A 20,207-nucleotide genomic window follows, 5' to 3' on the forward strand; every position below is an offset into this window, starting at 1 on the left:
AGGAGCTCGTCCTCTTAGAAATGCACTTGGTCTTCCTGGCCTCCCTTGAGGACCACAGCCCTGGTTCTCTTTTCTGGACCAGCTGACTGCACTGGCTTTCAGGGCCAGGGACCACCCAGACCTCTTGGGTGGGCCCAGGGAGAGCTGCCCATACACAGGGTCGTGGTTCCCCTGAGGCCAGCATTCAGCAGTCACCCTGGTTGCACCTGGAGGAGGGAACAAATGGCCCCTGGACAAAATGCCTCGGGTTCAAAGCCATCCCCCAGAGGCAAGTACTTTTCTCTATGGCCTTTTGTCTGTTTCCCTTTAAAAGTAACAATAATAATTTTCTCTGATAACTACAGGGCAAGAGATCAAAAGTCAAACTGCTGTGGCCCAGGAGAAACACCCTCTGCAACATCTAAATCCTTTAACTCTTTCCTCCCTCCCCTACAGGAGAATTACAAAGAGTGCTATGTGGTTGATCTACGACTTCCCAGTGACAAACTGTGGGACCGAGAATGCTCCAAAAACTCAACTCCTGGGAATTTGCCTGGCCTGGTTGCAGAGGCAAATCAACCCAAGAATTTTATAAACTCTAATTTGATTTTCATTTTTGTCTTATCAACCAAATAACACAGATTTTTATTGTACAACATAACTAAGCCTAAACGTGAGCTCCCTAAATCTATTTTATGAATTGGGCCAGGTAAATCAATTCTGCTTGTCAGTGAAATTCAGATGTTTTACTTTAATGAATTCCATTTTGATGTGTTTCCTAGAATGCCTCTCTAAACTTGGCATTTGTGAAAATGGGCTGATGACGTCCTTCTTCAACAAATGAAAATCACAGGCTTCAGAGTCAGCGGATCTTTCCTTTATCCTACCACCCGTATTTAGGGGTCACACATGTTGCAGATCCTGAGGCATGGTTCTGGGGTTTGAACCCTTGTCCCCATTTCCCAAGAGAAGTGAGACCATCTAGGGGTGCGTTACACCCGGAGAACTTGACCCAAAGAGAGGTGGGTCATATCCAGATATTCACACTTAGAGAATTCTGAACCCACCAACTGATCCCTGATGATCTGCCTAATCAGGGCTGTGGGGGGTTATTTTTTGCTATAACTAAAAAAATGTCTAGAACTCCTACCTACAAAGTCACCCTGAACAACTTCATGCCTTTGAATCTGGTGTTCTCCTCTGTAAAAATGGAGTAATTATGTAGGAAACGGGTGAAATACCTGGCATGGTGGCAAATAGTAGTTGTTCAAAAGGGCAGTTTTCATTGCTACTGGTACTATTCTTTTTAAAATATATTTTTTTATTCATTTTTTGAGAGAGAGAAAGAGAGGGAGGGAAACATGAGTGTGTGGTTGCCTCTCCAGTGATCCAACTGGGGACCTGGCCCGCAACCCAGGCCTGTGCCCTGACTGGGAACCAAACCAGTGACCCTTTGGTTCACAGGCTACATGCAATCCACTGAGCCACACCAGCCCGGGAAGTATTATTCTTTTCATTCCCATGATAGCAGACTTTTCCTATACGTAATTTTTACGTTTCCAAATACCTTCTGAGACTTGCAAAGGTATATTTAGATCCGTGCAATATACCCAAATGCATTTAATGACAGGCTATGTCACAAGGCCACTCTGCTATGGTCTTTGTCTTTGAGAAAAATGCTGTTCAAAATCAATGTATCACAGAAATGAAGAGCCCAGCCTGAGGTATTGTTGAGCTGGAGTCCAGCCTGAGGAAAGCGGAACCCTCCGCGCCCCGCAGACGGGTCTGCAGGTAGGACTGATGGGTCTTACCTATCAGTATGCCATCTACGTTTCCTTATACTTGAAATGGTTCATTAGAAGAGGTGGGGGAATCTGAAATGTCGCAGCACGTTTCTCCTGGCCCACTGTCACGTTTCATGAATTCTCCTGCAGAACCCATTTGGGTTAAGCAGTGACCCGATCCCAACGAATTGCTTCTGTGCCTCTCATCTCCTATCCCCTATTCACATCCCAATACATCTGCGTTGTGCGGCTCAGTAAGATCCATTAAGTCCTCAGGCGGTGTTTACGGCTAATGTTTTATTGTTTTTTAAAATTATTTCTTTGAGGCTCAGCTTTCTCACAATAAAGTGATAGAAAACTACTGTGCAGACAGTGAGGAAAACACTTTTAAAAAATAGGGAAAGAAAAGCATAAGATACACAGTTTCAGTCTGGGAATTCTCAGAGCAACCCTGTGGAAGAGAGACAATATCTTCGAGGTTTTAGATAAAGGCACAATTTGCATTTATTTGCAGACACCAAACTGGAAGAAAACATTACTTGCTGTCAATGGCGTTGGCTTTAAAAATATTTATAAGATTGAAATAGTTGCCTGGAGTCAGACGTTTCATTTGAATGCCATAGGTCAGGCACATTGGCTAACACCCCAGATAATATTGATGTACCTTCGAAATTTAAAATAATGTTTATAGAATTTATTTATTCATTCATTCGTATATAGAGCACCCATCCTGAAGTATCTGGGACGCTGAACAAGGTTTACATAAATCTGACTGTATTTTTTTCCTCTGGGCCATTTGGATCAGTCTGGTAGACCATAAATATTCAATAATACTTTACAATGGCAAAGCATCTTTTATGCAAACATCTCTAAGTGCATTATTCACCAGTATTGCAATCTCCTTTTTAACCTACTGATAAAGTCACAGAAACTAATTGACTTTCTCCAAGGTCCCACGACACATTGTGTATTTTGTAGACTAGAGTGCAGGTGCCTGTGATCTCGGCTGTAACTAAAGGGGGAAACAAACAAACAAGCACATGTTTTGGCTGCTTATGCTGATGACCTACACTAAATATTTCTAAATTGAATCTATTAGGCAAACCGTCCTCCTTAAAGATGTTAAATGTTGGTGATGCACCCAATTGAATCTGATCACTTTTGTTCCAATTTGCCCAAGGCCAGTTACCATTTTCAGAGACCCGAGAATGGCCTATTTTAATTGAATCCTGCTACAAACACTTAAACTTTTACTCTTTAATCAAATCAGTTTTCTAAGTGGAAATGAAAGTTGGATCCGAAAGAAGAAACTTTTCATGGCAGTAACAGCAGAGCAACGTATTTAAGCCAAGTGACGAGAGGGAAATCGCTCGGAGACTTGGGCCAGTCTCAGACAGTTCAGCTTGTCCAAGCAACAGAATATAGTTTGAATTCTTCGTTTTACCTCTTCTCCCAAATATCGTCAGGATGCCTGGTAAATATAGAAAATTAATAAGATACTGAAAAATGAGAAGATTTTAAAAATCGCTCACCACCGTGACAGACTTAGGAACACACATCACAAACCCCTGACCTCAAGGACTGTACCTGGCGGACGGCCCCAGCTGCAGAGCCCAGAAATGGTGACAGTGCCAGGGTGTGCACAGGGCCACACTTCCCAGGGCTGATGCCAGCCAACACCCAGCATGGCAAAGCTGCTAGGAGCAGCCGGTCCCAGGACATTGTGACTCTTCTGACAGGTGCCTTTGCATCAGATTCCCCAAAGACCTTGTGAACTTTCCTTTGCACTGTGCCTCAGCCTAAATGCTTCACTCAAACTTCCTTTTTCCCTCTCCTTTCTCCTTCACTCGTCATATCTGCGTCCCAGCCTCTCCTGGCTCCTGCCTGCTCCAGTTTCTTCATGTGCATTTCCCCTGATAAACATGCATGTCCAACATCATCCTGGCATGGGTTCATCCTGGCATGGACCCAGACAAACACACCACTGTTGGTGATGAGGGTGATGACGGTGATGATAATGGTGGTGGCGACAGTGATAGTGGTGAGGATAATGATGATAAGGACTAACAATTATTCAGTTCTTTCAAAAAATTCCAGGCCATCTTCTAAGACATTGTTTAAATGACTCTATGTGCTACTCCCAATCACCTCTAAAAGGTAGAGGGAAACAAGTCATAAAGAGATTAAGTACAGAGGACTTCCACCAAGATGGAGGCATAGGTGGAAACACTGTGCCTTCTCCCACAACCAAGTCTGAATACAACTAAGGTTTGGAGAACAAAGACGCAGCCAAAGAACAGAAAACTGAACTATACAGAAGTCCAACAACAACGAACCCTTCTATTGGACTGGTAAGAGGGGCAGAGCCAGCAGCAGAGCAGGGTCGGGCAGGAAGGATCCCCCGACCCCAGGCGCCCAGGCATCCGGGGTAGCGCCGGTGGACCCAGTGAGGGCTTGAGACGGGGGGAGTGAGCAGTGAGACGGACCACGCAGCCCCCAGCAACGAACCCAGCAGCGGCTGACCACGGTCACATACTCACACACAGTGGGACGAATCGCGTGGCCAGCACTGGCGGCGGGAGGAAGCAAAGGCTGCTTGCCATTGCCTTCCTTTGGCCCCGCCCCCACATACAGCATCACAACCCAGCGACTGGGTCGCCGGGCCCTGGTAAACACCTAGGGCTCTGCTCCTCATACATAACAGGCACAAACAATCCAGAATATGGCTCAAGAAGAACTCAAAGCCCCAGAGCCAATAACTCTAAGTGACCAGGAAATAGCAAAACTCTCAGATGCATAATTCAAGACACTGTTTATCAGGATGCTCACAGAACTGGTTGATTATAGTCACAAATTAGAGGAACATATGAAGGCTAAACTAATTGAAATGAAGGGAAATGCACAGGAAACCAATAGTGATGGAAAGGAAACTGGGACTCAGATCAAGGGAGTGGACCAGAAGGAAGAAAGAAATGACCAAACAGGAAAAAGTAAAGTTACAAGAATTCAAAAAAATTAGGAGAGGCTTAGGAACCTCCAGGACATGTTTAAACATTCCAACATCCGAATTATAGGGGTACCAGAAGGGGGAAAGAAACAGCCATGAGTGGAAAAGTTATTTGAACAAATAATAAAGGAGAACTTCCGCAGTCTGGCAAAGGAAATCGACTACCAGGAAATCCAGGATGCTCAGAGAGTCCCAAAGAAGTTGGACCCAAGAAGGAACACACCAAGGCACATCATAATTACATTAGCCAGGATTAAAATAAAGGAGAGAGTCCTAGAAACAGCAAGAGAAAAGGGGACAGTCACCTACAAAGGAGTTCACTGTCAGCGGATTTCTCAAAAGAGACCTTACAGGCAAGAAGGAGCTGGAAGGAAGTATTCCAAGTCATGAAATCCAAAGACCTACATCCAAGACTGCTCTACCCAGCAAAGCTTTCATTTAGAATGGAGGGCAGATGAAGTACTTCTCAGATAAGGTCAAGTTCAAGGAGTTCATCATCACCAAGCCCTTATTATATGAAATGTTAAAGGGACTTATCTAAGAAAAAGAAGATAAAAAATAGGAACAGTGAAAGGACAGCAAACTCACGGTTACTAACAACCACACCTAAAACAAAAGCAAACCAAGAGGACAGCTAGATCAGGAACGGAACCATAGAAATGAAGAACACATGGAGGGTTAGCAACAGGGGAGTGGGAGGAGGAGAAGAGGGGAGAAGAGACAGAAAATAAGTAGCATAGATGGTAGGTAAAAAATAGATAGGGGGAGGGCAAGAATAGTGGGGGAAATATAGAATCTAAAGAACTTGAGACACGTGGGCATAAACTAAAGGGGGGAAGGGTGGGGGAGGGGGTGTGCAGGGTGGAGGGGAATGAAGGGAGGAATAGAACAACTGTAATGGTATAATCAATAAAATATATTAAAACAAAAAACCCAAACAAACAAAAAAAAGAGATTAAGTAAAAAAATCAAGATCAATTGTTTGTGAAAGTCAAATTAGAAGTCTTGTTTTTCCTAAGACAGTAGTTGTTAATAGGTGCTAGTAACTACTAGATTGTTACCACTCTATTAATATTTTAGAGCCTAATCTTCCAGTCCTTTTTCTGAATCATTATTACATGGTTATAATTATATTTAAAATAATAAATATCATAAGTTAAGCCTCTTGAAAAAATAAATTTTTATTTAAACTTTTAGATTCCTCTAAAATTTGCAATTATCTATTTCACTTTGCTTATATTGGTTTGGTCCAATCTTTCAAATACCGTTAATTAACTTATTCAAATATTTTTCCATATTTGTATCACATATATGGAGAGTCACTACATAAATTCTGTGTAGCTGGGGAGATTTTCCAAGCCATTAAAACAAACAAAGGTCAAACAAGACAAAGCCAAGTCACTTAGACAACCGGAACCATTAAAACATCCCAAGTAACAATACCTAGTCTCCAATTTTAGAATTTATTGACACTATTAAATAGCCCACTTAATAACAACCTAATGGGCTTTCTTTCTAAACAAAACAATTGGTACAATGAAATGCACTTAAAAAGATGTATATTCCACAAGCATCCTTCTAAGAAAGAACATCAGCTTGGAACCTCCAGCATCTTGCTGATTCCAGAGCAGAACTCTCTGATAAGAGCAAATGCCATTTAGAGCTAGCAATCCGAGGTTCCTTTGAAGCATAAATGAATTGACTTTCCTCAAGGTGCCCCAAGAATCACCAGGTTTGTCTTCAGTCTTGGCGGGTTTCTGCTGATGTCTCAAAACAACACCCTAAATACAGAATTTTCCAGACTTTTCCTCTTAAAAATTGACTGGTAGCTACCAGTAGTTTTCTACTGGTATGCCCACTGGCAGTGATCCATCAACAGCCCCCCAAAAAAGCAGCTTTCTTAAACAAACATGCATTCTAATAGGAAGAATATGCTTGTTTGCTAATATACCTTTATGACAAGTTACCAAGACGTTGCCTCCCAAACAAGTTGCCCCTCCACAAGTCCCTCCCGCATGGGAAGGAAAGCTACTCTGTCCTTCACTCTGACTTTCCCCCTGCCCCATCTTTAAAGTGCCCCTTCTGGAATTTGGATGGGGTTTGAGCAATCATTGGGATGTCACACATGTGACAACTGCCTCCACATCATAGAAGTTGGAAAGACTCTCTTACCCGACCCCAGCCCAAACCTTCAGCTCTGACTTTTAGATGGACCAGACACTGAATCCCCCAGAACACATGTTCTCTCTGCCTCTAAAATTGCGCACCCCCATGACTCCTTCCCTGGGTGGCACTGCTTAGAATTCTCTCTTCCGTGGGGAGCCCGCACTTTCTGCCCCACTCATTTTGGCTGTGGGTTCCACATTGCCTTTTGTCACTTTGTTTCTTGTGAGGCTTTTTACATCGTGTTCCCCCTCTCTCACTAACAAGTTATGTGATGTTGATCCTGTCAATCCATCCCTTTGCCTCTATAAAGCAAGGAATGCGTGTCCATGTCGTGAAACCATGTTCCCTGGAGGGGACTCGAGAACTGCCACGTGGGGAAAAAGCGATCAAGAGGGCAACGCTGGGCGAGTAGGCACAAGTTCTGCTGTCCTCCCCTCCAGCCCCGGAAGCTCCACTTGCACCTGTTTTGTTAGAGATCTGAGTTACATTTTCCTCGAAAACCTAGGTCTGCTGCATTAAAAAAAAGATTTTCAAATCACTGAACTGAGAGGTTTCTAAAGTTCCTTCTAGTCTTTTCAATATCCTAAAAGAATGTTGGTTTCATGTGGGTTCCTTCTGAGTCTTTCAATTCTTTTCAGCATTTAACCCAGAATTTGCAACTTCTGCTCCTCTTTTCATATCCCTCTAGGACCCTAGGTCAACTATTGTCTTCCATGATCACTTCAGCTCTCAGCTGGCAACGTGACTATCAGCAAATCCATCCAGAAATGGAGATGTAAATTTCCAGTTGCCTCCCAGGCATTTCCATTTAAACCCCCTAAGCGAACCGCAAACCGAACTGAACCTAACCACACAAACTCCAAACCTGCTTCAGCTCCAGGCGTTTTATTCCCACTCATAGTACCGTCAGCCAGCCAGCTGCCTAAATTATGATTACAGGAGTCACCTTAGTCTTCCCTCTATTTTCTTCACACCCTACATTGCTTTCATGAACACATCCTGGTTCTTTCTCAGTGATGTCTCTTTATGCTTTTTTTTTCCCACCCAAGTGCTGACACATCTTTGTGTGCCTCCTCTATTGCCATTACCTGGTTCCCTGGCCTCCCCACCTCCATCTTTCAATGCATCCTGCACTCTGCAGGCAAACTCTAATATACAGACCTGATCATATTATTCTCTTTGCTCAAGAATATTTCATGGCTATCAAGAACCTATTACACATGTCCTAATACCATCTCCTTAGCCTGGTACCTTACATACATCACAACTGGGATCTATTCCATCCTTCCAGCCTCAAACTCTGCCAGTCACCCTGCCGTCAGAAAACATGGCCTGTAGGCTTTCTCAGAACAAGAGCCATCTACCTCACAACCACATAGGGCACTTGAAAAAAATGTAACTTCCTAGGTCCCATCTGTAAATACTGCTGTTACCTAGCTTCCTGTGATGCCCCTCAAATCTATACTTGAACAAGAACTCCAGGTGATTCTAACACATTTTAAAGTATAGGAATTCTAAATCATTTCCCTGGAGGTGACCATATCATTCGCAAATACAACATAAGTATTCATATTTTTGTGCCTTGGCTCAAAATGTCTCCTCCACTTATATATCCTTCCTTATGTCTTTCTTTGGGAAGAAAACAAAACAAACTTCTTCAAAGCCCAGCTTTGATGCCCATAAGGTCCCCCTGATGTTATTCTTGTATCATCACCCCTCCCACCTATTCTCCAATAGCATTTTGTCTGCCTACTGCTAGAATTGTTACATTATATCTGAATCTTCCTCAGTTGAATCTTGAGTTCCAATGATCCATACCTGGTGGTATTATTTTTTATACCACCAGGCTCTATCACCCACAGTAAATAAATATCTAATGAGGATGAGCAACATGGTAATAATTCAAATAAACATTCATTTAATTTAATTATTAACTCAAGCCAGAGAACCCAGGTCTTCCAGTGTGACATAGAGACAGACCTTTTCTGAATCTTGCATGATTTCTCTCCCATTAAGAGAAAAGTAATCATCAATAGCAAGCCAACCATATCATAGTTGTAGTATGGTTCTACCTGGTTTTTACCTGAGCCAAAGGGAATGCCCTGAAATAACTCTAAAAGATGTTTTGGCTTCAGCTGTGTAATATCTATGCTGAGAACCAACCCCCCAGTTCTCACTTCAGCAAATCAGACAAGAATTTATTGTGTGCCCACATTCGCCAAGTTCTTGGCATGGTGAGGACCCAGAGGATGCATCCAAGTCCCCATCAGATTCATCCCCTTTACCTTGATCTTTACACAAACACAATAGGCAATGCCGAAGCCCATTCATAACATTTTCCCATGTGATAGAGCCTTAGATGGAAGGGCCATGTGCATCCCTACGTGTGCCTGCAATTGAGACCTGGATAATAACTTACAAGCTATGTGAAGGAATAGACCGTCACGAGAAAATGTTACTCTTTCAACACGTCTCAAGTGTGCGCATCTGCAGGACAGACTGCACTGACTGCATGGGAAGGTCATTGCCCTTACAGTAAATAAGGTACTTTCTTCCCTTTAAATGATTATTCAGGGGTGTTGGGGGAGACTTTAAGCCTCAGCTTGGTAATTCCTGACATAAAAATGGGTGGTGTTTCAACAGCCTCGTTTCTGAGTCAACTGCCCAGAAACTCACCATTCTGTCTTACAATCTCTTCCAATTTCCCAAGCCAACCCCCAACGTGATTTATCTCATTGCACACCTGAAGGATATTCAGTGGTGCCTACTCCTGTTTACAAGTTTGGTCCTTAGACAAAATGTTCTCTAAATTCCCAGCCAAGTGCCATGTAAATACAGTTCTCCCTGCCTTCAAAGACACGCGGAGAAAGATGAGAGGATGAAAATGAGCAGTGAATGAGATCAGATATTCCCAGGAATCAGAATCCTGTTAATCATATATATATACATTCAAAAAATGTCCTTCTCCTTGTGATTATTGCTCATTAGGGGCAAAGATTTGTAGTCTCCACTAACAAGAGAAATTTTGAGAATTTGAAGTGACTTCTACCCTCTCCTGCTAACCTAGTTGAAACATAAGAAGATTTGACATTGTGAAACTGGCCAGCCTCTTGTCTATATTTGAAATTTTCCCCCTCCCTCTATTAATTACATATTGTAATTAGCATACATTTTAAATAGGTTGTAAATGGTCACATCCTAGAAAACATTCCTACGTTGAATCAACTTAAAACTCAACAAATTGACATTTTCAAAATATAAAATAGGCTTCTTAGATGTGAAATAAAAAGAAGTACACTAGGTTAAAGAATTTTCTATTATTAAAATGTAAAGGACTTTTAAAATCTCATTTATTTTGTCAATTGGTTCTGCTTAACATTCTTCAGCCCAGTCCACCCTCAATTATCCATGCTAAGGGGGATCGGTGGCCTGGATCGTCTGAAACAGCAGACGATTTTAAAAGCCCTTGTGTTTGGCCCGGGCATACTTTACAATCACACTCTGATTATTCACACTGATGAAAGGAAGGGCAGGCACCTGGAGAAAGAGCCGAAGCTGGTAGGGACCTGCTTAGCGGGTTTAGGGCCCCTCCAGGCAGAGGCCCTGGTAGCCCGGCAGAAGGAAAACAGCAGAGCCCCAGCAGCTGCGCGAGGCGACCACCCATGACATCCAGAACACTGACGCTCAGCTACAATGTCCACATCAGCACCTTTGCTGATATTAGTCATCTTTAGAAGCACAGAGTTACCTCCAAATGCCCTCAGGCAAAAAGCCACATTATCCATGTTGTTCCAAATAGTTAAGGTAAGAAGTGATTGTTTACATGTACTGAATGCTTCTTTGGGGGTTCCCTTGGCCCCACCTCACCCCGAACCTGTAGTACCTGTACCAAGCTCACAGGAGCACACTCAGGAGAGTAGCAGGAAGGATGGATACGAAAGAGGCAGTGTGCTGGAGTAGGAGAAGGCCCAGCCTGGGAGTCAGGGGGCCTGGATTTCTGTCCTCTGTTGGTCCCTGCTCGGGCCAACAGCTGCATGTGCAGTCAGGCAGAGGGGACAATGTGTGTGACAGTACCTGAAGGTCACAGGACATTTAAAGAACCACATGTACTTCGTTTTGGTCAAAGAACAGATGGAGAAGAAGCAAGACTTAAAATTGGGATGTAGTCAGAAGAAAAAGACAGAGGGTTTTTTTTTTATGCCGTGCAAGAAGAAAATAATTTTTTAATGATCATTAAAATGTGTTGAACACATACAGTTTGTCCAGCACTGCTCCAGGCATTAGATGTTCACAAACACATTTAATATTTACAACAACCCTGAGATAGACAGGGGTTCTCATTTTATAAAGTTGGAAACTGAGGCCCTCAAAGCTTAGATATTTCTAGATCGCCCAAATGGCAAGTCGAGGAGTAAGGGTTCTATCCTAGTCTGTTTCATTTCAAGGTTCATTCTCTATCTCAGAAAATGGATGTGGGCAGAATTTTACAAGTCCGTGCTAGAAGCAGTGTACCAGAGAGACGGGAGCAGAGTGGAGGGGAGGGAAGCCGACTTTAGGAACACACGGAATGGTGAGTTTCAGAACTAAAAGGAAAATAATAGTAATGATGAAGAGGGGTATAATCAAGAGCTTTAGAGAACATAGAACAAAAGCATTGGTTAACTAAAGGAGAGAATAAGAGGAAACATCTAGCAAGAGTCCATGTTTCTGGCTTAGGCATTGTGTGATGGCCTGGTAATTTTTAAAGAACCACTCAACCATGGGCATCCGTGAACTTACCTGGAAAGCAACCCTGCCAGATGGACAGGCCCGGGAAGGACCAGCACAAGTGATGCCGTTTGTTTCCCCAGTATGAGGCTGCCATGTATCCAAATACACAAATGTCCGATCTTAGCTGGTGAAATTAGTGGTAACTAAACCAGTTATGTACAAATCCGTACGACAATATATAGAACCAACACTCCAAACAAATTACTGAAAGGCGGAAGATTTTTTATTGTTTTTCACAGTTAAATATATTGACTCACATTTAGCTTTTCATGTCATATCCACATGTAACTATAGAGAGACAGGTAAGGGAGAATCAGCTCCAGAAGAATAAAAAGGAGGCAGACATGTTAGAGTTTATTGAGATGCTTATAAGTATCTTAAAGAAACAAATACCACTTATGGGATGTTCCTATTAGGGCAATAAAAAATAAAATGGTATGTGTGTACCTGAGAGTCTGTGAATGTATAGAAAAAGACAAGAAGTACATACTCAAAATTTGAAAATAACTCCCTGGCTAATTTTTAAATTTTATTTCTTCTTTGTTTATATGTTTTTAATATCCTACAGTTATCATGAATTGCCTCCAAAATACAAACATTTTGTTCATTTCCCACTATGTGATTGATATTATCCACTTTGTATTTAGAACTTTGCCAATACAAATGGACACACAGCAGGGAGACCCTCACGGATAAATATCCCACATAAGATGATAGTGATGGCCGCAGATACCTTTCGGCACTGCCCTTGAAGCCAGCTGAGATACCGGAACATTTGGTACGCAGAGAACCTGCGTGTGGAGAATTAAAGGAGGTAAGGAATGGACGAAAAGTGCAGATGGCTTAGAGCAGCTGCCCTCAGAAGTAGTTGCCTGGATGGGCCATCTCTCTTGGTCGCTGCAGCCTTCCTTCACTGTGGCTTTCCTCTCAGTGTCTGAACATCTCACTTTCTCCTGTTATAGTGTCTGAAATTCCATGTTATCTGTCCCCTTCTAAAAGCATAGGACTTGACCTGGCCGGTGTAGCTCAGTGGATTGAGTGAGAGCCTAAGAACTAAGGGATTGTGGTTTGATTCCCAGTCAGGGCACATGCCTGGGTTGCAGGCCAGTTCTCAGCGGGGGATGCACAGGATGCATGAGAGGCAACCATACATTAATATTTCTCTCCCTCTCTCCTTCCCTTCACTCTAAAGATAAATAAATAAAATCTTTTTAAAAATTAAAAAAATAAAAGCATAGGACTAGAAAATTCAGATCCCATATCCAGAGGATGGGCGTGATAGAAATGATGAAGAGGATGATCATGGTAAGCAGCGGGGGAGGATTCCTTTGTTAGTGTTTGCTGATACTTCATAGTTTATGAGGCACGTCTATATATTTCACATGGTAATAACAATTTCTAGCTGGGGATGGGGAACAGTACACACGTTTCATTCTTCTCCCTCTCTCAACTCCCTTGAAATGGCAGTGATTTTCTTAAAGAATCCACAACACAGCTGAAGACAAAAAAATAAAGTTTCAGTAGAACACACTTACTAAATCATTTCTAGGTAACTGAAAGAAAATAGGACTGAATTGTCTGATAAACTAAAACAAAGAATTACAACGTGAACTCTCACACCGAAGGTGACCAGTAGGGATTCAGGGGTGTTCTGCCAGTGGGTCCACTAGCCTGTCCCACACGGGCTGCTCACAGAGGGCACCCATTCCCGCTAAACAATGCGGGTTTACAGTTGGCATCTACTCTACACCTACTGTGTACAGTTGGCATCTGATTGGCAATTGTATCAGTTCACGAATATTGACTATCATCTCTGCCTTAGCCCATTCTGTCAACAAGGCCATGTAATTTCCATCAGAAAGGGGCCAGTATTTGAGAGGTTTTTGTGGGTCTCCAATTTGAAGCTGGGGGGGAAGAAACGAGGGTGGTCTCTGTCAGAGCAACTTTAAGGCTATGAGAAAGTTTACGGAAAAATGTTGATCTCGCTTCTTTCATTTTCCCTACCCAACATGCTTGTAGTGTTTTCTCTCCTTCTTTCCTCTGAAGTTGACACAAAGACTAGGTGAGGCCTGTTATAGAAGTCTACCAAGGGTGGCCAAAAGATTGAGTCCCAAACCTGGATGTTAAATCCAAGGGGCTTAGCAGAATAGAGGAACCAAGATGCACAGCCCAAACTGGTTGAGTGGGAGAAGCAAACAGGAAGCAGTAGAAAGAAATAGGAGGCCCATGCTGCCAGCAACTGCAGGCAGATACACTTGGCCTCCAGCTCAGGTCTCTGGCCGCCAGCTGAGTTTTGAACAGGCACCAGAGAAGAAATGGCCTCAATAGAATCACCACAAACTGGACTTAAAGCCCACTATTTCAGCTGCCCTATTTCTTCTCCCATTTTTTAGTGCAAACTTCAGCATAAATGTCTTAACTATATAATTTCATCTTCGACACACCAAAACAGATAGATAGCCAAAGTTTGAGGTCAGCCCCAATTTCTGCCAACATAAAGCCAAAGTCAAAGTTAAATCAAAGTCCAAACATTAGATTGGTATCCATTGTGGCTTCGAGGTTGACAATGGCATTCATAAAACTGGGGGCTTTGCTTCCTGAGGAAGCACAAGCCCAGATGCCACCAGAAAGTGCTGACACGGTAGTTGAGATTTTGTTGAGGATTTGCAGGGATCTGCAGAGCATGTTCACCCTTCAGAGCCCTTACTGACACCATTGGGAGTTATAAGCTCCTAAGGGCGGTAGCATTGGGTCCTGAATGTCATTTTCATAGCTCCTCCCCGACTTACCAAGGAGAAAGTAAATAAAAGGCCACTGAGCTGCCTGCTGTTTTGTGTCCCCCACAGCCTCCAGCCAGAAGCAGAAGTGGGGTCATCTTTGCAAAAGATTAAAAATCACGGGAATTTCTCTGTACTTTGATATATTACATGAGACTCACTTCTATAAAATGATGATTATCTGCACTTTCTCCCTGTCTCCTAATCTAATAAATACATTTTTACAGGTTTTACAATGTTTTTCACAAGCCACCTAAAACGTGTAATTTTGCTCCTCTTCTACCATGTGTTTAATACTTATTAGATTGTATTGTGCTTTCCTCCAAAAGGCTCAAGGTCCCACACAGAACTCTTATGTAATAAGCATTACGTGAAACTCATCTTTAAAACTAGAAACAGGGAAGTCACCTGTGTGGTGGCAGAAAAGATATGAGCAAGGACAGGAAAAAGAACCATAGGTCTGGAGAACTATGCAACCAAGTGGTCAGTGTGTCAGGGGACCCAATGATCAGAAGACTCTGTCCTGCCTTTTTCAGCCAGCCCCACCTGTGAGGCCCCTGGCGGTGCCCCTTCTTCCACATGATGGAGCCCAGATAGCTCCAGGGGTGTGGTGTGGGTGTACAGGTGAGTGGGGAAGTAGTGGAGCATGATAACTAATCACTCGGGGCTCCTGAGAGGGTATCTTTGCAAACAAAGATACCTACACAGACAACGGGTTTTGAAAATCAGTGGAAAGAGATGCATGGCGATGTTTTATAAGACATCATTATCACACATCACCAAAATGTTAGATTTCTGCTTTTCAACCTGTATAATTCATGTTCAGTCCTCAGTTCTGCGGACTGTCTGGGACCTCCAAAGGCCCTGCAGACTCTCAGAGGCCAAGGTAGCCCCAAAGTTCAAAGATTCTCAACGATTCCCCGGCTGCATCGATTTAACAAAGCCAAATGTTGATGTCCCGCATGTGTGGTCTGCGCAAAGGTGGAAGGGAATTTAAACAGCAACTCTCCCAGCAGCTGCTGGGAGAAGGCGCAACGAAGGAGATGTTCAAATTTTTCAGTCCAGAGCAGAAATGAGCATTTTCACTAAGTAGAGCAGACAAATAACTCACCTGTCAGTGTGGAGTAGGAGAAACTCTAGCCAGGAAAAAGAACAACAGTACTGTTATCAGTCATAGTTGTAGTAGTCCTAGAGTTAATAATAATGGTGATGTTGCTGTTGTTGTTTACTGGGTGCTGTGTGCAGGCATTCTCGTGCTCCAGTTACACAGGCTAACTGTCTTAATCTCCAGAATGAGAAGACACGATCATTTCCCTCATTTTACAGATAAGGAAACAGACAAACAAGTTATTTGCCCAAGGTCACTCGGCTAGTTAAGTGCTTGAACTGGGACTCAGACCCAGCTCACAAGCATAGGTAAGAGGGGGAAACAAGCAAACCCACAGAAGTCACTGTGGCTTCCGTGATTAAGGAGGATGGCACTTGGGCTCCTGTCCCCTCCCGAAAAGCTGCTGATAGAGAGTAAGCAGCACTACAGCTAGTTCGAGGCAACTGATCGATGTCTCTCTCTCACATTTCTGTCTCTCTGTCTCCCTCTCAAATCAATGAACACACACTTGGGTGAGAATAAAAATAATAACGTTGGGCTAGACCCCAAGTCCAGGGGGTCTGGCTCTGATGCCCATTGTCACTGTCGCCTGGCTGTGCTGCTCCTGGAACCTGATTCTATTCATTCCCCTCCAGCTCTCTCTCTCTGCTTCTCTCTGTGACCCCCTTTCTGATCTGCCTGACCTCTCTCCTGGGTGTCTCTCTCATTTTCATTCCGAGAGGGCCAGCCTCTTTAATTGCCCAATATTTTTCCAGCCAATAGGAAAAATTGTTATTTTTAGGGGCACTGGGGCAAATGTGAGGAAGGAACCAGGGACCAATGTCCAAAGCAGCCGGTGAACAGATGTGAATGGATGTCTGAGGGGACCCCTGGACTGACCGAAACCACTGTAGCAGCTTGGTGTTCAGCCCTCATCACCGCTGCCCTGGGGTTCAGCAAAGGATCACAGAACATGAGCCCCGCTGTGTGAAAAGGGACTCAGTTTCTTCGACACGGTCGGAGGCTGTGTCATCCTCCTCCTCCTTCTCTTTCTGCCTCCTTGCCCCACCCTATGCCCCAGAGAGGCAGAACCCTCTAAAATAACTCATCCCAGCCCTGCAAAGGGGAAGGAGCTTCTCCTACCTTCCACCTGGTAAGCTGCGGTGGCCGCGCCCCAGCCAAAGCCCGCAGGGAAAGACATGATTGCCAGAGGACAGCTGGCGACCTGGAACACACAGCCAATAGGAGCCCTGTGCTCTTCAGTCCCAGAAAGCAGCCCAGCCACTGCGCCAACAATGGTTATAAACCCTCACCCCTGACAGGGGTCACAGAAGGCAACCGTGTGTGCCAATGAGACAGGGCCAGATTAAAGGCTCCCACTTGATTGGCCGCCGCCTCACCAAGGAGAAGAAACTTTGGACCAGAGTAGCAAGCCAGCCATTGCCCTTTTCCTCCAGGCCATCACTCCCTGCTCCTAACAGAGCCAGACGGGCTGGGAGCCAACGTGTTCCTGCTTTGACAGGTCACCCACTCATCAGATCTTTTGCCTTTGAATGAAACACATGGGCTTGGTTTTTCAGAGCCACGCCATCCTACTAGACTTTTCCCTTAGACAATTCCTCCTGATTCCTGACCTGCACTCCTTAATAGTAACGATTTTCAACTGTTTCTTCTGGTACCCCAGAAGCAGACCCCCCACCCCCAGCTTATTTGAGGGAGATGCATTCCAAGATGCCCTTACGGATGCCTGAAAACTATATATACTATACACACATATACCTATGATAAAGTTTAATTTACAAATTAGGCACAGTGACATACTAAGAATAATGAATTATGATATAGAACAGTTTTAACAATACACTGTAATAACAGTACGTGAATGTGGTCTCTCTCGATATCCCTTGCTGTACTGGACTTCCCTGTCCACTTGTGATGACGCGAGACCCTACGAAGTCTATGTGATGAGAGCAAGTGAATGTCAGAGGCGTTGTGGAACAGCAGTGAGCTACCCTTGCCTTGGATATTTTTAAATAAAATAAGGGTTGCTTGAACGCAAGCACTGTGTCTGAGAGCAACTACACTGTGAGACGCTGGACAAGGGGATGAGTCTGCTCTTGGGCAAGACAGCCTGACGTCGCAAGATTTCTTGCTACTTAGGGGTGTAATCTAAAACTTAGGAACTGTTTACCTCTGGGATTTTTTCACCTGGTATTTTCAGGCCACGGTTGATGGCAGCTAACTGAAACAAGTTAAACTTGTGGATAAAGTTATAGATAAGCAAAGTGAAACTGCAAATAAGGAGAGAACACTGTTTACTTCCATATGGTTTAAATAATAGGCTGGTGCTCATGCTTCTTAATTTGTTTTCATGCCCTGGCTGGTGTAGCTCAGTGGATTGAGCGTGGGCCTGCGAACCACACGATCGCGGTTCGATTCCCAGTCAGGGCACATGCCTGGGTTGCAGGCCAGTTCCCAGCAGGGGACTCATGAGAGGCAACCATACATTGATATTTCTCTCCTTCTCTCCTTCCCTTCCTCTCTATAGATAAATAAATAAAATATTTTAAAAATTGTTTTCAGCCCTGGCTGGTGTAGCTCAGTGGATTGAGCGCGGGCCTGCGAACCACATGATCGCGGTTTGATTCCCAGTCAGGGCACGTGCCTGGGTTGCAGGCTGGTTCCCTGCAGGCCAACTCCCAGCAGGGGATGCACGAAAGGCAACCATACATTGATGTTTCTCTCCCTCTCTCCTTCCCCCCTAAAGGTAAGTAAAATTTTAAAAAAAAATTGTTTTCAGATTTCCGATGATGATTACTGACTTCTAGATATGAAAATCCTACTTCAATTTCTCTCTGTCTCCCTCACTCTTTCTCTGTCTCTTTTCCGTCTACTGAACAGAATAAGATTGCCTTTTCTGTTTAAGTAAATATTTAATTACATTCCTACGACTATATATGGTTCAAAATTGAGCCTTGCGTAAAATCTTGCTTACATGTAACTTTGTATTTTCTCTGCGGTTAATCCACTATCTGGTTTTTATATTTATTTTTTCTACACCTGTAACGAATTCATCCCCAAACAACATGACCAGACTATAAATCTCTGGGTTGTTTAAACCCCTCCATTTCCCTGCTCCATTCTGCACTGTTTACTTTTAGGCAGCCCCCAAGCCAGCTGTACAGTCTGCTGCCTCCTTCCCTATCTCCCGAGCTTCCCCTCTTTGTTTCTCCTTCCTTTTTAGAGAAGCAAGTCCTCAAATAACTTTCTGATAAAAGGGGCATGAAAAGTACACTTTTCGAAACCCTGTCTGTACCTCTAGAATCATCTTTATTCTAACATCATACTTGATCTGTATATGTGTATTATGGTGTTTGATGATGGACAGCATTTTTGCTCAGAAATTTGAAAGCCTGGATGCATGGCTTTCTAGCTTCCGACATGGCTCTTGCAAAGACAGATGCCCGTCCCAGTCCCGATCTTTTCTATGTGGCCCTGCCGTGTTCCCCAGGCTTCTCTGTCTTCGGTTTCAGTCTGGTGCCTCGATGTGGGATTCACCCAGGCAGGCACTCGGTGTGTGACCCAGAGTGACGTGGAATGTTGGTCACCGAGAAAACTGGGGGCCACACTGTTGTCCACACTGTACTGTCTTTGTAACTTTTCTGTATCTCCAGCGCAGATCTACAATTAAAAGTTCACCTTTTTAAATGCCCATAAGAGAGGAGCTAGGCAAAATCAAAGTGAGAAAAGTTGCTTTTCAGTTCCCTCAAGTCAGCACTGCATTATCCTACACCATCTTGACAGGAACACAAGGTCGCAATGAGGTGTAACTAGGTTGAAATCTCACCCTCTCTGGTTATCCTAACCCCAAGAGGAAAGATGTTAATATGAAAGGAAATAAAGGAAGACATTTAAAGGTACATATTTAGGGATATAAACATAAAAGACACAGGGCATACTACTAAGCTGAGTCCTCACAGTCGTTCAGTTCTGAAGCAATCATCGTTAACTTCAATGAAAAATACATATTAAATTATTTTCATAAGGACCACTAGATGGCAGCATTGCAACTTTTTTAGGTTTACAAGTTGCTGTACAGAGTATTACTGAGATTCAGTTATCCCACCAGGGGCCAGCTGCCCTAGCAACCCCTAGCTAATGGCTATGGTTCTTCTACTGAATTTCTCCAGTAAGAACACCCTACCCTCTCAGCATTCTACATTCTCTGAAGTCACTTGACCACAAATGGCAGAATTTAATTTTTCTCAGCTCTCATGGAATTCCGTAGCATAGCATTGTCAAGAGTTTTGGTGTAAGGACATCTTTATACTCTTAAAAATAACTGAGGTCTTTGACGAGATCTTTTAAATGTGAGTTATATTTTTTAGAAGATTTTACTTATTTACTTAGAGAGAGGGGAAGGTAGGGAGAAAGAAAGGGAAAGAAACACTGATGTAAGAGACAAATAACAGTCAGTTGCCTCATGAGTGCACCTCAACCAGAGACCAGGCCTGCAACCCAGGCATGTGCCCTGATCAGGAATCGAACCGGTGACCTTTCACTTTGTGGGATGAGGCTCAACCAACTAAGCCACACCAGCCAGGATGAAATGTGGCTTATGTTCATCAATATTTACT

General features: G+C 43.6%; 1 protein-coding gene across 2 annotated transcripts in view; it reads right to left on the reverse strand.

Moving 5' to 3' along the window:
• LOC118986183 (cytosolic beta-glucosidase) overlaps positions 1 to 16,869 on the reverse strand; it is a 97,687-nt gene extending 80,818 nt beyond the window's left edge. For both annotated transcript variants that reach the window (XM_037044985.1, XM_037044995.1), the window contains exon 1: positions 16,714 to 16,869. In XM_037044985.1, coding sequence (XP_036900880.1) covers positions 16,714 to 16,771 — 58 coding nt within the window. In that variant the 5' untranslated portion in view covers positions 16,772 to 16,869. The remainder of the gene's footprint in view (positions 1 to 16,713) is intronic.
• Between the last annotated feature and the right edge of the window lie 3,338 nt (positions 16,870 to 20,207).

The sequence above is a fragment of the Sturnira hondurensis genome, unplaced genomic scaffold, assembly GCF_014824575.4.
Source record: "Sturnira hondurensis isolate 20B ecotype Veracruz unplaced genomic scaffold, ASM1482457v3 Scaffold0000780, whole genome shotgun sequence".
Lineage (NCBI taxonomy): Eukaryota > Metazoa > Chordata > Mammalia > Chiroptera > Phyllostomidae > Sturnira > Sturnira hondurensis.